The following is a 15354-nucleotide window of genomic DNA, read 5'->3' on the forward strand; positions in this document are numbered from 1 at the left end:
GTTCAACATCCCTCTAGGATCTATGTGAGGATGTGGTCCAACCCTGAACAGGATTATGTTATCCCATGAGTACTATTAGTGTCATGTTTTCATCAAGGTACCAATTACTTTTTCAATATACATTTCTTGTTCTTTCTATTAGGAAGTTAACCATTACATCATAGGTATACTCATCTAAGTACATCATTAAATTTCAAATGAGTCTCGTCATCTTGAGCCTTAACCTCTTGTCTAATATTCTTCCTTCCCCAAGGACATTTGAGTCAAATTCAATGTTAAGATATAATCGTTTATACAATCATTTAAATCATCAATATCATGTTAAACTTCCATGATCACTATACATATTGTGCTTATCCAAATGGAACACATACATGAGGTCATCCTTATTTAAGTCTTAGGTTATGCTTAATCCACCTGCATGAAGGCTTAATCCATTGTTATGCTTCCATTGTAGCCTAGTAGGTCAAGATACTTGGCTCTTACTAGAGCAGCTTGGGTTCAAGTCCCCACAATTGAAATGATGTGCTTGTTGTCCCCTAGTGATTTATCCATCACTTGCATGATTTTCATTGTGAATCTTGTCTTATCTCATCAAGTTCCCACTTGACATCTTTTATCATAGATTCATCCATCTTCAAGTTAGACTAGGGATTCTTCCACCTTAATTTTCTCTCGTTAAATCTTTAGTTTATAGTTTGAAATGCTTGGAACCACTACCACCATTACCATCCATGAATCATTTGGTATGCCTAATATGTTTGACAATAAATTCTTTATCGATAATCAATTTACACTTAAATTTCTTATTAAATCAAAATACCACACACACAATATATTAATAATAATAATAATAATATAAATATTCACACTTCCAATAAATAATAAAGTAAAATAACAACTTATCAATTTCAACATAATATTTTAAAATAAAAAAATTCAATTTTTATTACTCATTTCGACATAATACTTTAATAATAATTAAACAAATTTAAGCTCTATTATCTAATTTATTAAATGATTAAATCCACATTATATAAATTCCTTCTCATTCCTTAAAACTTGGTGAGTCATTTTTATACTATACTTAATACATTTTTTATATAATATAAAATAACACTCATTATATATATATATATATATATATATATATATATATATATATATATATATATATATATATATATATATATATATATAAACCTTTACTTATAGTTTTAAAATTTAATTTAAATATATTTTCAAATAGTGAACACACTCTCAGCCCACAAAACTAGCTCGATGAGATCTGACCGTCGAAAGTTTCCGCCGAAATGGATGGCGCTGGGGGATATTAGAGCACCAAGATGCAAGGAGAATAAGGCGCGGGGAAGGGTGGTTTGAAGATTCTGACCACCGCCACGTGGGGAGAGCTGAGTGGCATCACTCTAGATGAGCCAAAACGTGTTGCCATCTGTGAGCCTTGCGATCAACAAAGAAACCGCTTCAAGCCTGGTTTTCGAACCGTAAGAAAAGCCGCGAGGAAAAATCGAAGTGGGAGCCGACTAGCCTTTCCTCCTGCTAAACCTGGAAACCCACTACTTTTGGAAAACCTACAGTCAAGGCGTTTGGATTTCTTTTCTGGCCTCTAAAGCGATTACAAGGAAAATGAGCCCCTGGCCTCGCCAGACATCTAGTTAAGACCACAATCTTTCTTCTATAAAAGGTGGCCTCCCCATAATCTCGGTGGATTTCCAATTTTCAAGATCTCAGTGGATTTGCAGTTTTCAAGATTATGGCTTATTTGCAGCTTAGGGTTTGGGCGGCTCTGTAGTTTGAAAGCTGCTTTTATTTTTGCAAGCGGTCTCATGTCTATCGAAATCTCAAGCTTTGGAGAATTCCTCTATCGGCCAGCCTTGGAACGGTGGTTTGAAGAGTTCCTTGGAAGAAAATGGTATTTCAGATTTTCTGGTGTCTTCAGAGCTGGAGGACGATAATCAGGGTTTCTTTTCAGTTCACGCATACACTTGCACCCCTTATGGGCTCTTCCCTTTTTGGTTTGGCTATAAACTATAGCTCTGGGCTACGTGTGGGGTTGACCAGGATTTGGTATGTTACGTAGATTTGATGCTTAGCTCGTGGACTTGGTTTGAGATTGGATCCATTCTTTTTTTTTCATATAAGGATCATGACTCATTGGTTTGATACCTTAATTACGTTGGTTTTGCCAATTTGTATTCAAAAGTATATACAGGAACATAGAGGGTTTCAAGGAACATATAGGGTTTCTGCAAGGAACAGAGGAACGAAAAAGATTGAGAAATGTTTGTAGATTCACGAAGATGGTGACAGTGCCACACTAATGTCACTTTGTTTCTATTGTGCTAAGAGATGGCTAGAGAATCGCCTTGATTTGTTCTAGAGAGATTCTGCAGATGGCACGAGAAAGAAATTGGGCTTTTGGGAGGAATTGATGGAACGAAATCCAGCAGTCGGCCTGGCGGAACTACTCCATTCCATGCTTGATTCCTGCCATGACTTTCCATTCCGAATCCAGTGGAAAATGGTGCTGCATCTTCATCAACCAAACCTTCCTCCACACTGCAATGAACCAACACCTTTGCTTCTACAACCAAACCTTCCTCCTCGTCATCAACCAAACCTTCCTCCTCGTTTGCCCCATTGCAATGGAGGGTTTGTTGAGAAAATGGAGAGACAAACACCAATGTTTGAGAGCCACAAGACTAGGGTTTCTGTGATGGGCATTAAGGGCATGAGGCCCAACGGCAGCAGAGTACATACTCATTTATTCGTGGGTGGCAGGAGATAGTTATTAAGACCCTCATTCTTATGAAAAGTGGGAGACATGGGCGGGATATAGCAGGAAACAGCGGGCTAGGCCATCTTAAAATGGAAACAAGACAGCTGAAACCACCGAAACGTTTTTGGTGTAGAGGCCAAAAAGCTTTTTGGCGCTAAATTGTTTTAGTTTTTATATGCTGTGGCTTTCACTGTTATTTTGCAAAGGAACTCAAAGCTGTGCTAGAAGTTTCAAGGAAGACAGCAAAGGGTTTATTTTCCATAGATATTTTCCTTTCAATTTGATGTATTTCCCTTGCAAAGATGTTGGCATTGGTATTATTTTCCTTGTGTACTTGTATTCATTGGTATAACTGTAGGATTGGGATTATTTTGAACAGTCTCCTCAGCTGTGACTGCTTTTTCAAGAACAGATTCATCCATACTTGAACAAGGAACACATCATTACTGTCGGTAAGGTTGGGCTTGTTTAATGGAGTATTGAAATCATTATAGCAAATGGAACACATCATTAATATTAATACTAGGGGAACTAGAACAGAGTCAAGGCATTCCCGAACTAGCGAACACATCAATGCTACCTTCAAAACTGTTTGAAGAATCAACAATTTCCTGAGCCGCGTCTGGTTCTGTTTCTTTATAATTACATGAACAACTTAATTTCTGCTTTGAAGTATCGCTCTCTATTTGTGTGTAGACATGAATCCAATCAACCTTGTAATGAGATGACTCACCTGCATGCTGGGAAACACTAGGCATTGGCTCATACATACTAGAGACACTGTCCACTTTCGAACCATGCAATTCATCAAGGCCATAAAACTGTTTGTCATTGTCTGGACTCTGAATAATGAAATTTGTCTTCATGAACTTCATCCTCAATAGCTGAGTTATGAGGTTGCAGACCAACATCTGAAACTCAAATATTCTCATAAGCTTCTTGAGGTTCATCGTATGATGAATGAATCAGTTGATGATCTCAAAATTTCAAAGAAACTACATCAGACAACATGGGACAACTATCATTTTGGCTACTGTTATAATTCTTATGTGATTTTCGTTCTTCATCATCGTGAGTTTCACTTTGTAAACCTGTTCAATTTTCTCTTCTTTTTCAACTACATGATCTTGATATCTTTTAATTGTGAATGAATTCTTAAACCCATACTCGTGAGTTTCATTATTAACAAGTGAGATGGGATTTTCTTGAATATAAGTAGCTGAAATGTACTGTATGGTGCATTCTTCACCATCTCGAACTTCATTGGATGATGCCTCCTTTCTAAATAACAATTCTTTCTTGTCAATGAAAAACTGTCTCCTTTCTAATTAAGACAAGAAAAGGAATTTTCTTTATGTATCCCATGGAGTATAACCTTTTATATGCAATTGTGTCTTATAACATGATAGTGTTGCACCCTAACCCAACATACAACATTGTAACAATCCTAGTTCCTTTGGGTGTGTTTTGAGAAATGAGGTCATCCTTTTATGAAAATGCATGCCCCATTGGCTCATTGTTATATATTTCAACTTCTGTGCAATAAATGGCCACATTGAGTCACTTGATATCCACCATTCTAGGAGATGCACTGGGATGATCTTTTGCTTGGATATGTGATCATGTGTTTGGCACTAGACTCTAATTCGTTAGCATGAAATAGGCTCGAGAGGGGTGTTATGGAAATATGATTGATTCTCCTCTAAACATCTTAAATCTGCACAAATCTGCGCATAGGTATAATACCAAGCCATGATATTTGTAGCTTAGGTCTTTGAGAAGTATGAGGCATGAAATTAGCATTATTTGGTTTAATCCCACACCAACATTTACTCATGAATTGATGAAACTAGAGCTCATGGGCATTCACTGCATTGTCATTCATTTGAATTCACTTATTCCATGTGTGGTTAACTATATTGGAGGGTTAAACATAATTCTGAGTTTTTATACCCTCTCTGCCACCAGTGCTCTACATTATTTTATGTCTTTTCATTTTCCAAGCATATTTCAAGGTTCTTTATTGCATATTGGTGTTCTTCTAAGGCAGCACACCATATCGCTTCATCTACCATAATAATTTTTTGGACTCCAATTAGTAGTTTCCATGCATGCTTAATATGCTTCATATGCATTGCTTTTCAAATGTTGATTTCACAGTTTAATATAAACTGGTGATAATTTATTTAAATATTTTATATACAAAATGATGCTTGTTTGTTAGGAACACTGTTTATTTTTTGAGCACCATATATGGAACCTCGTTGGTTTCAATCCATAATTGCAGAGAGTCAACCAACCAGACTTTCATTTAATTTTCTAAAATCTCTCACTTTAATCCAACTTTTGAATGTTGTTATATAAATGATCGAACAGACACTAACTATGGCAGCAAACTATCTTGAGGCATTATCTGGGCAGCAAATCATCCCTGAGACATTATCTGAGGCATTGGCCTATCTCTAAGGCATTATCTATAGCAGCACATTAAATCTGAGGCTTCACTATGGCAGCAATATGTCTATGAAGCAATTCTGAGATAAAAAGATACCTCTGAGGCACTATTGATGACAACAGATCATCCCTGAGGTATCAATTGTGGCAGCGAACCACCTATAAGGGATTGTTTGTGCAACGAATCGCCCCTAAGGTTTTTATGTGGCAGAAAATCATTTTGAGGTATGGTCTGGGGTTTTGAGGCAAGCAAGGTCTGGTTTGGAGTTGATTGTGGCTGCAATGAGATAGTGAAGTAATGTTTATAGGTAGCAAGGAGATATTCTACAGAGATTACTTTGCATTATGCGACAAAAATTTAAGACAGTGCATTACCCTTTGTAGTATAATCCAGAGAACTCCTCAATGAAATTAGTATTACATGCATAGAAGTTTAAACCAACATATTTTAGAATAATTTTATGGTTTTACATGTTGTCATATATTTCAACATTTATTTATGTAATGATCCTAACTAGTGTCCACAAACTTTTCTTCACAGATTTCTATTACATTATTCTATACAAAATGGCAGACCAGGTATTTATGTTGCTTTTGGTATTTGTATTATTTATGTTGTTGATTTAGTTAGAGGTTGGATTTGTTTTTAGAAATAACTTTAAAATGATACTTCAAAAGTTTGTTTGTGACTAGTTAAATGCTTGTTGGAACACTCTGATAAGCTTGCCTCAAAGTGTTGCATAGATCTTCAATGCTCACTCAACACATATTTTGTGTTACCGATTCTATTTTCTTATCGGTTTTTTTATCAAGGTTTTCTTATTTTTATGTTATTATGTGTTTTTTTAAGAATGTACGGTCCATGGTTGTTACCGATGCTACTATGGGGGATTCAATGATATTCACTACTTTTATGGAAATGTTAACAAATGCACAAGGGAAAGATGTTGCTATGATGATGCATGAGGTAAGCTTGAATATTGTCTTTTATATGTTCAATTATCTTATATTCCTTATTATATTATGCTAATTTATGTTTGTGGAATGCAGGCAATCGTTAAAGTCATTCCAACCCCTATAACACCTTATAAAACATCTAAGGTAATGATAGTGGTAAAACTTGATCAATATTTTTGTGCATTTAGTTAACTTATTTCACTATATATTTATTAATATTTGTGTTTTTACTAATCGTGCATTTTGTTGGCATGAAGGATTCATTTATGCCCCTCAATACAACCAATGTTGGCATGCAGGGATCATTAATGCCCCCATATACATCTAATGTTATGCAAGATGTAAGATTCAACCATTTATTTATGTGAGTTTGATTATGTTATTTGTTGAGAAATCTAGGGCATATATTTAATAAAACAAATTCACAACGACTCCATGATTTATGAGGTGTTACGAAGAGCTACATCATGCCTTCAAATGGATCACTCCATCCGTTTTTTTCTTCTTGTACATACAATACTATTTTAACAAGTAACCCAGGCAATATGTTATTCCAAAACATGATGTCAAGTTACTTTTTTAGGATTTTTATGTAATCAAGAGGCCTTTTTAGGGTTTCTTAAATTCAAACCTTAGATCATACTCTTTTCCATTTATGTCATTCTAGAGTTTATCCCATGCCCTAGAAATCAAATCATAGGGAACAAATACCTTAAGATTAAGGTTTCTAAATACTAGGGTATTTCTTAAAATATAAACCCATAAATTCAACCCTACTACATCTTATGATGGACCCTTTAAAAGAAAATTATTATACATACCTCATGGACACCTATCTGTACTGATTAGTATTTTGGTTGCCATGATTATTTGCAACTTTACTATACATTTCATTGATCATTTGCCACCTTCATGACCTTCTTTTAATGAGTCTTTTGAGATATTGTCATTCTATAATGGGACTTGCTTCTTCATGTGTTCATGAAACCCATGCCTCATTCATAACAAAAATAATCTTCTTTTTCCTTTTCTTACATAAATTACATAGAATTGTGATTAGATATGTCATTATGAAGACCGAACCTAGTTACATATTTCAACATTATTCATCTGTCATTCCATCTTATTATTTATATTTGTGCCTTGCAGGATGTTTCTAGGGTGACTCCAACAAGTATACAATCTGTTGGTATAGAGGGTCATGTTATGCCATCTACACCTAGACCAGAACCCGATAACATGCCCTTTACACAATCTGTTGGTATATAGGGTCATGTTATGCCATCTACACCTAGACCAGAACCCCATAACATGACCTCTACATCAAATGTGGGTCTAGTCAGCATTCTCCCACTAGGACCAGAACAAGTTTCTTTGAGGAGTCTTATAGACTCACAAACAAGAATGTTAAGGCTCCTACCAGATATTCCTGCAAATTTTCAAATCAGACAAGAAATAATTGAAAAAATTCAGTTATGGGAAATGTCATTGTTGGAGAGTGTAGCTCCTGCAAGAGATCAACAGGTAAATTTTTTTATTTTTTTTTATAATTTCATTTGTTATGTTTAGGATCATTATTTTAGATATGAAAAATAGTTTCATATTTTGGTTGGGTTCTTAATAGTTCCACAATTTCATTGTAAATGCAGGAAGTAAGTGACACAGTGCCTAATGTATCTATAAGGGAAACTTCCTCAATCCCAAAGACTACAACAATATCATTGGTGACCACAAAAGGAATGCAAGAAGTTACAATCTTGCTCACTTCATAAGGAAATGTCTTGAAGGATGAAACAAGGCTGAAATTTTATCACTTTATTTTTCGTCATGCAGAACAATTATTTGGAAATACCATCCAAATGGATTGGAGGAAACAAGCCAATGCCAAAAAAGAGGAACTATTTAAAGATTTAATAATAGCATTTGGTAATCCTGGATTTGATAAGGAACTTATTTTACAACTTGCAAGTAAATACATGCACTCAAAGAGGTCAAATTTAAGGACAAATTTGACAAAAAACTTGATGTATCCACGTCCAGCTTGGATCACAGACCAAGTGACATGGGATGAACTTATGAAATATGGCAAGTTTAAGAGGAAAGTCCTTAGAAATCCAAACTATACGCCATCTGCACAAGGAGGAGCTAAGAGACGCCTACGAGATACAAGAAAAGAAACCCAAGCTAGGGTGTCAAAAATTGGATCTCACAAATTAGGCTCTGGTGGATATAATAGTATTCATGGTGGTATGGTAAGTGATATTTCCATCTATTATATTTTCTATTTTAGGCAAAGTAACCATGGTCACGTTGAGTTAATTATATCTTATTAGTTATTTTACCTTATAGATATGATTATCTTTGTTAATGTAGCTTCACCAGTTTCAAAAGGAAGCTTCAGAGGAAGACCTAAAATATGTTGTATTACATGGTTCCCAAGGTCTTCACCAACACATGATAAATCGAGGGGAAAAAATAATTACTGGTTATGGATCCGAGGTTAGTTTTTATAATATTATATGAATAATGCAATAAATAAATTGGAGGTTTTAATGTTATTATAACAAGTTAAAGTGTGTTGTGTATAGGAATCAAGTGAAACATCTGGGAGTGAGCATAGGGAGGAGATACAAGCACATGATGATTTTCTTGTTGCACAAAATCATCCAATAGTCATTCTTGAACCTTGGCAAGAAACCATTGTTGAATTTCAGCGAATGTGAGACAGAAATAATGAGGAGGGTGTTCAATGTGATGAGCATTCCACACCCACAAGTAATGTAGCGCCTCCCAAAAAGAGGACGAAAAGGATTGATATGTGTTAAATTTTAATAACTTGAACATGCATCGCTCTAGCTTCTAAGGAGCGCACTAGGTTGTGAGGGTCCAAACATAAACTAATTATGTGTGCAACAAAACAAATTTTGAAGATACTTTGTTTTTTTATGAGTACTTACATATTATGGGCATCACTAAGATTGTTGTAGGTCCTAACTTGTTTTATTTGTTTGATTATGATCAATTTGATATGCTTATATTTGTGTCATATGTAGATGCCCTGGTCCTAAAAGTTAGTTAAAAAACTCTATCCCATGGTGCAAGAAGAAACTGGAAAGTGAAGTTGACATGAAGGACATACACCTCATGTGTTATTTCTTGGTCTTGGAGGTTTGGCTGAGTTGAGGTGAGGTGGTCCTCGAATAGGGGTAAGTAAGCAGTTGAGATTCTGAAGAAGTTTTGGATAATGGACAATAAACCATAGGCTACTTTTATGATACATATTTTGAAGTTATCAGTAGATTAGGATTCAAATTTGGTTGATTCGTCAGCGTACAAAAAGTATATAGGTTCCCTAACATATTTGGTAGAATTTAGCAGTCAAATTGTTGTGTGAATGAGATCCCTTGTCTCACAAACAAGGGGGGCTCAGACACCAATTTATTGTCCAGCTTGGCTGCTAATATATGGTTGAGTTGAGGTTGCTGCAAATATGCTCCATGGTCTGAGGTATACGAGGTACTTAAAGGGCACACTGGCACAGTGCTTTGAGTTGTTGCATGCTTTAGTGGATTTTGATAGGGCCAGAGATGCAAGTGGCAGGAAGAGTGATTCATGGTTTTGTTTCAACTTGGGTTCAAATATAATATCTTTGTTAGGATGGGATACCCATGTGTGCAAGTTGAAGAAGTCCCTTTTTGGGCTAGAGTAGCCTCTTGTGCTCGGTACTCACGGATTTATGAGTACTTACAGATTATGGGCATCACTAAGACTGTTGCAGGTCCTAAATTTTATTATTTGTTTGATTATGATAAATTTGATATGCAATTTTGAAAACTCTACTATATTTGGATTATGCTTTACCATGTGAATTCAATATGTTCTATTTCATGATGCAAATGGAATGTTTACCCAATTTTCAAAAAAAACTCTTATCCTACTCCTTCCGTAAGATCTTCCCAATTTGATGGTTGAATTTTTATCTGATATATGAAATAAAAGCCTATCATCCTACTCCTTCATGATAGTTGTGAATGATGATAATTAGGCCACTTGAGCATTCTCATTGTCTTAGCTGTCACTAAAATTGTACATATATACTGGGTCTGAAAGAGAAATGCATACAGAGACTAATAAGCCTGGCATCTGTTAAGTAGCCCTGCCCCTTAGGCATCCCCATATAAGCTTATTATTGGAATATTGAGATATTCGCACTATCAACTAAAACAGTTACAAAATGGCTTTTGATCCTTCTCAACATTGGTGAGGTCAAAGGAAATTGCAAAATTTAATCTCCAGCCAGAGTGTGTAAATAAAACACCATCAGGTGAGACTTTTGTGAAGCCAACTTTACAGAAGGTATACACTTTCTCCTTGCTTGTGATTTGTTATAACTCACAAATCTATGTAGGATTTGGCATTTATTTGACGCTGGATCAGGATGGGCTTATTTTTCATAGATGACTTTTTGTGACGATCGTTGATACTTATTTAATTATTTACTTTTTAACCATCATATGTTGACCATTTTTATGATGCTAAATTGAATGCTTTTTTTCCTGTTACCTAGGGCATATTACCAAAGATCCTAGAAGAGTTACTGGCTGCCAGGAAAAGATCCAAGGCAGACCTAAAGGTGGTGAACTAAGTGCTTCCTATGTTCATGTTACATGCTTGTATTTTTTCCACTTAGCATCTCAGTTTTTAACTTCCTGTAATCTTGTTTAGGAGGCTAAAGATCCTTTTGAAAAGGCTGTCTTGGATGGCCGACAATTGGCTTTGAAGGTAATTACAGCTTTTTCAAGTCTGTATTAATTATGGCTTGGACATGGAATAAAAGTAAAACTAGGTATGCTGGTGAAACACATAAAATAGTTTTGACTTTGTGCACTTGCAGATCAGTGTGAATTCAGTTTATGGGTTTACTAGTGCCACTATTGGGCAATTTCCCTATTCGGAGATTTCATCGAGTGTGACGAGCTATGGTAATTTCACAGTTCTTCCATGGAAAAAAAACATTAAATCCATGGACACCTTGATTCTCCCCTTGTTTTTCCTAGTTGTAATGTTATTGGTGCTTCTTTTACTTACAAGATAGAGATGCTTGCAGTCCACTCTTATTCTATATATGCATGTATCAACCATTCACATTGATTATTTTTGGCATCAATTATATCCATGTAATTCTTTTCTTCCTCCTGGCATAATGTTTTGGATATGAACTGTAATTGACAATCTTGTACAAATAAGATCGAGTTCTTGAATTGCATTAATTAGTCATGTGTACTTGTACAACTAAGATGATATGCTTAGGCCCTCTTATTATATTTTGATTACAAGTCCAGTTTGATCTTTTGACACATTCTTTGTTCCATCAGACAATATCGATTTTACGTATTGTTTTAAAATTTCATATCATTAATCATCTCATTTTTTTTCCACCTATCAGGCCGTCAAATGATAGAGCATACAAAGAGGCTAGTTGAAGAAAGGTTCACAATAGTTGGTGGTTACCAATACAATGCTGAGGTAGGCTATTATTTAGCAACTAAAGGCATTTGTAACCTTTGAACTAGATCAATAATGACAGGAAGTACACTTGTTATATTGGTGATAGTCCAAGTTCTTGAAATCATAATGGGTGATCTGATCCTAACCAAGATTTCTACTGTAAAGCTTGATAATGTATTTTTATATTTGAATCTAGGTTGTATATGGAGATACAGATTTAGTTATGATACAGTTTGGTGTACCAAATATAGAAGAGGCCATGATGCTAGGGAGGGAAGCCTCAAATTAAATTAGTGGTACATTTACAAAGGTACAGTGTCAAGAATTTTAAATATTTGTGAAGCCTCTAGAGTTGTTAATGATGTTTTTGTAGGGATGAATGTTTTAATATCACCTTTCTTTTTAAAACTAATCTTCTTTTGACATTCCACTTCCATGAGATATTTGTAAATATGCACAGGACAAGATGATCAGTTATGTTTTTCTGTGGCTTATCTGCATCTGTTTGGTGCATCTTTGGCATCTAATCAGTGCGTTATTTAACATATGCTTTTATGCAGCCTATTAAACTAGAATTTGAAAAAATATACTACCCATACTTGTTGATCAGCAAGAAAAGATATGCTGGGTTGTTGTGGACAAATCCAGATGCTTATGACAAAATGGATACTAAAGGTGACAAACCTAATCTTTTTGTTTCAAAGACAGGCCTTAGTGTTTGTGAAGGCTCAAAATTCTCTTAGAAAAATAATTTATTTGATGCCTTCTTAATTATTAAATATTCCTGATCTTTTAAATATTCCATATCAACAGGCATTGAAACGGTGTGAAGGGACAATTGCCTGTTGGTGAAGAACTTGGTTACAGAGTGCCTTCACAAAATACTCATTGATCGTGACATTCCTGGTGCAGTGCAGTATGTCAAGAACATTATTTCTGACTTGTTAATGAATAGAATGGATTTGTCATTTTTGGTGATAACTAAGGTGAGAACAATGAATCCTTCTGCATGTTTATGACCAAATTTGTTTGACCATTTGTTACTTTTGAAATGGAGAAAATATGATAGGGGGAAGCGGAGATTTACATTACGAGCAAGTCACTTATTACATATTCTTGGTTTCAAGTGTTAGAAGTATATACTATATACCTAGTTGGGGCAGGCCATGGAAGTTTCCTTTTTAAGTCTGTCATGTTTCTTCTCCCTACATTCTGTACTTGGAAGGGATTCAATCAATATTTACTGCTAGCAATGGGAGGAAGAAGTGTCAAGGGAGGCTCTTATACAATTGAAGAGAATCAAAACATGACAATATATAATATATCTGCATTTCTAATCTCATCCTGAGAAAAATTGAAACTGTTTAGCTGCGGCAGAAATAGATGTTTGCAGGTCATATCCTTTATCAAAGCTATCAACATATTCTTAAGGGCATTGTTGTTTGCCTGTGCTAACAATCTCTTTATTGAGTCAGGGTCTGACAAAGACTGGAGATGACTATGCAGTCAAGGCAGCACACGTGGAACTAGCTAAGCGCATGCGGAAGGTAAATACTAGAAAGAACTTCTCAGAACAAGTATAATGAATGGTGCAATGCCTTCTGGTTCCATTTCAATCCTATATATCTATTTTTATTACTGCAGTGCATCTAAAGACTCTTGTAATATTTTGCTTTTTATTGACAATGAGTCCATTGTTGGATTTTTTAAATTGATGTCGTGTTTTAAAGCCAAGTTGCCCCTGGTTTACAGAGGGATGCTGCAACTGCTCCAACTGTGGGTGATCATGTTCCATATGTCATCATAAAGGCTGCAAAAGGTGCCAAGGTAATAATTAACCCCTTCTGTGCTCAGCATAAGTCTCGATATTGCACTAAAAAATGGTTATTTTAACTATTTTGTTATGTTTTATTTGTAGGCATAATTTACAGAGGGATTATGGATATAATGACTAATGTGTTTACTTGGGCTCAAGAATATGAGAAATCTGAGGATCGAATTTACGTACTGGAGAATAAAATCCCTATTGATCCACAATATTATCTGGAGAATCAACTGAGCAAGGTGAAAGACCAAAGCATCATCACTTGCAGTTTGTGCTCTTTTTGAAAATTTCACCAGTGTTTCAAATATATCATGATAGATAGTAATTCTTTAGTGCCTGTTTTTGCTCTGTAGCTGCTGTTGAGAATATTTGAGCCCATTTTGAAGAATGCAAGCAAGGAGCTTCTTCATGGTAGTCACACACGAGCAGTTTTCATATCAACTCCTTCAAATAGTGGAATTATGAAATTTGCCAAGAAACAACTCAGTTGTATTGGTTGTAAAACACCTATCAGGTATTTAGTTAATACAAGTAGAGGGTGTCCTATATGTGGTTTCCTTTCTTATAGTAATGCACAATTGAGCGTAACTATTATTTCAGTTTGGCACTTTAGAAAGCTACTAGGGTTCATCTTTTTGATGTGGAAAAATCTATGAGGTTGCATGATTCCATGCCTGCTCTCCTTGTAAGAAACTGTCTAGCTTTCTTATAATAAGAATGTCTAGTTAGTTGCTTCATACTGAAATTCATGATGTTACCTAATTTCATGTTGCCATTGCAGCAAAGAAGATTAGACACTTTGTTCACATTGCAAAGGAAGAGAAGCAGAATTGTATCAGAAAACAGTTTCAAATGGTAAGTTCGTATTCTAATACCATTACTCTTTATTTGGAGAATTTAAAGTAGACCTTGTGTCTATTGTTCTCACCTAGATTTTCTATCATATGACACTAATATTGGATCAATGTTAGTGGGGGAATTAGAAATGCTATTTTGTAAACTATGGACACAATGTCAGCGGTGCCAAGGCTCTCTGCACCAAGATGTTCTTTGCACAAGGTTTTTGAATGCTATATTTCAAGTATTACATTTTCATAACATGATTTAAATTTACATTATGGATGTATTTTTTAACATTTGTGTGATCATGTATTTGTTTCTAATTAATAGAATGTTTTTTTTTTTTTTACAATTACTATCTCTTTTATACTTACATTGATGTCCTATCCTTATTGCAGTACTGCCCAATATTTTATCATAGGAAGAAAGCTCAGAAAGACCAAACTGAAGCAGAGGTGCAACTAGAACGCTAACAGCTTTGAGGATGTTGCCTGTGTAGCTTGTAATTTTTTGTATTATCGAATATTTTTATTTTCCTGAATTTTCTCTGGTGATTTAATGGACCAAGGAATTTATTTGGTCCTTGAATCAGGATGAGCATGGTTTATTTATTGTACATTAATTGTCAAGTCCTTGTTATTTAATGTTAACTAGTTCGATATATCTTTTCTCCTTACAAATGAGATGGAGAAAAAGTCAAAATGGATACATACTTCCCAAGGCACACCCTATAAATGCAATGTGCACGCATATCCCAAATTTTAGGAGAGCACACACTATAAAACATAGATCTGCAGGCTTACATATGTATATCCAGACATGCATATAGTTGAATGGATGGATGGATGGATAGGCAGATAGAGATGGATACACAGATAGATTGGCAAGAGCAAATCCGAGCCAGAGAAGGACGCAAAAGGATAGGCACTATGCACAAAGAAGCCATCATATTTCTCCCTCTTTCAACAAT

The 15354-nt window shown here is 35.2% G+C and overlaps 1 protein-coding gene across 1 annotated transcript; it reads left to right on the forward strand.

The window, feature by feature from the left end:
* The first annotated feature begins 6173 nt into the window (after positions 1 to 6173).
* Positions 6174 to 14857, forward strand: LOC149182273 (DNA polymerase delta catalytic subunit-like). Its single transcript, XM_089414509.1, has 12 exons — positions 6174 to 6221; positions 6305 to 6355; positions 10779 to 10844; positions 10937 to 10993; positions 11106 to 11193; positions 12587 to 12705; positions 13195 to 13266; positions 13472 to 13538; positions 13638 to 13783; positions 13898 to 14033; positions 14326 to 14399; positions 14783 to 14857. Exons 1-12 carry the CDS (start codon positions 6174 to 6176, stop codon positions 14855 to 14857), a joined length of 999 nt encoding a protein of 332 aa, XP_089270635.1.
* The last annotated feature ends 497 nt before the right edge of the window (positions 14858 to 15354 follow it).

The sequence above is a fragment of the Pinus tabuliformis genome, chromosome 3_2 (genome assembly GCF_031772625.1).
Source record: "Pinus tabuliformis cultivar Carrire ecotype Pingquan chromosome 3_2, CPIR1, whole genome shotgun sequence".
NCBI lineage: Eukaryota > Viridiplantae > Streptophyta > Pinopsida > Pinales > Pinaceae > Pinus > Pinus tabuliformis.

Bases quoted from the DNA above. Each gene is read 5' to 3' on its own strand.
- LOC149182273 (XM_089414509.1), top strand. From the start codon at position 6,174: ATGTTAACAAATGCACAAGGGAAAGATGTTGCTATGATGATGCATGAG. The intron at 10,845-10,936 runs GTGGTGAACTAA...AATCTTGTTTAG, and splicing joins GATCCAAGGCAGACCTAAAG to GAGGCTAAAGATCCTTTTGA. The intron at 12,706-13,194 runs GTGAGAACAATG...TTATTGAGTCAG, and splicing joins CATTTTTGGTGATAACTAAG to GGTCTGACAAAGACTGGAGA.